At 39.4% G+C, this 1,025-nt stretch overlaps 1 protein-coding gene across 1 annotated transcript in view; it reads left to right on the top strand.

Moving 5' to 3' along the window:
* LOC102676775 (heparan sulfate glucosamine 3-O-sulfotransferase 5) overlaps positions 1-1,025 on the top strand; it is a 146,566-nt gene that overhangs the window by 128,162 nt on the left and 17,379 nt on the right. The window contains exon 5 of the mRNA XM_006614171.2: positions 920-1,013. Within this exon, the coding sequence (XP_006614234.1) occupies positions 955-1,013 (59 nt within the window). The 5' untranslated portion in view covers positions 920-954. The remainder of the gene's footprint in view (positions 1-919; positions 1,014-1,025) is intronic.

Genomic DNA, 1,025 nt, shown 5'->3' on the forward strand with positions numbered 1-1,025 from the left:
TGAATAGATAACGAACGAACGAACGAACGATGCACACAGGGGTTCTCGCGTCAACGGAACGATTAATCGAATTTCGAGGAACGGAACGAACGTCGTTTTTTTTTGCGCGGCGTGCAAAGATGCACGTATCAAACTAGTAAATTTCATTGCTATTTTATTTTTTTTATTTTTTTTATTTATTTATTTTTATTTTTTTTTTCCAATTCCTTTGCTCGTTTTATTTTCGAACGATAGAGAATAGCAATTTGCATGCCTCGTGGTGGTGGTGGTTTGAATATTTTCGAACGGCTAGAAACGAAAGTTCGTGCATGGAATTACTCGTTCGATGAACAATTTTTCCCCCTCCCCTCTCTTTTCTTCTTTTTTTTTTTTCCATCCTACGTTTTCCTCAACGGAGGAAGAAGAAGAGTTCGTTCGATCGTTGTTTCGCGAAAGAGGGGCCGGTTAAATTTATAAAACTACACACTTGATGACAAATTTTCAAGTTTCCAACTCTTGGGGAAAGAGTTGTAAAGCGGATAGAATGAGAAAAGTTGGGAATTCGTCGTCGCGAATTTTCATTTCTCCTCGCAATAACGCGGCCAACTTTTCCACCAATCGTCCTCGAAATCCTTGTTTCGCATTCCTCCGCCACACCAAACCCCTTTGGCCGAGGCGCCAACATTTCGCGGATTAATTTCATCCTTTCGTTCCTTCTCCAACTGTCTTTTCAATAATTCGAACTGTACGATTGGCTCGGCCAACAGTTTCCATCAAAAGACGATCGATATTTTTTCTCCCTCACTCTGTCCGTCGAAATGAGAAATTTTGTGCATGTATACGAGTGAAGAAGCGGATAAATGTGCACGTGGGAAAATTTTTATTTTCTATTTTTATTATATATTAAATTATTATTATTTTTATTTATCTATTTTTGCAGAATCTTTGAGAATGTGAAGAAACAAAGGAGCGCAAATGCCCAACCAGGCACGGCCTCGTCGAGAGTGGTCTCCCCAGTCCCCTATACATGTATTGTAAGTACATCT

Source organism: Apis dorsata, unplaced genomic scaffold (genome assembly GCF_000469605.1).
Source record: "Apis dorsata unplaced genomic scaffold, Apis dorsata 1.3 scaffold_170, whole genome shotgun sequence".
Lineage (NCBI taxonomy): Eukaryota > Metazoa > Arthropoda > Insecta > Hymenoptera > Apidae > Apis > Apis dorsata.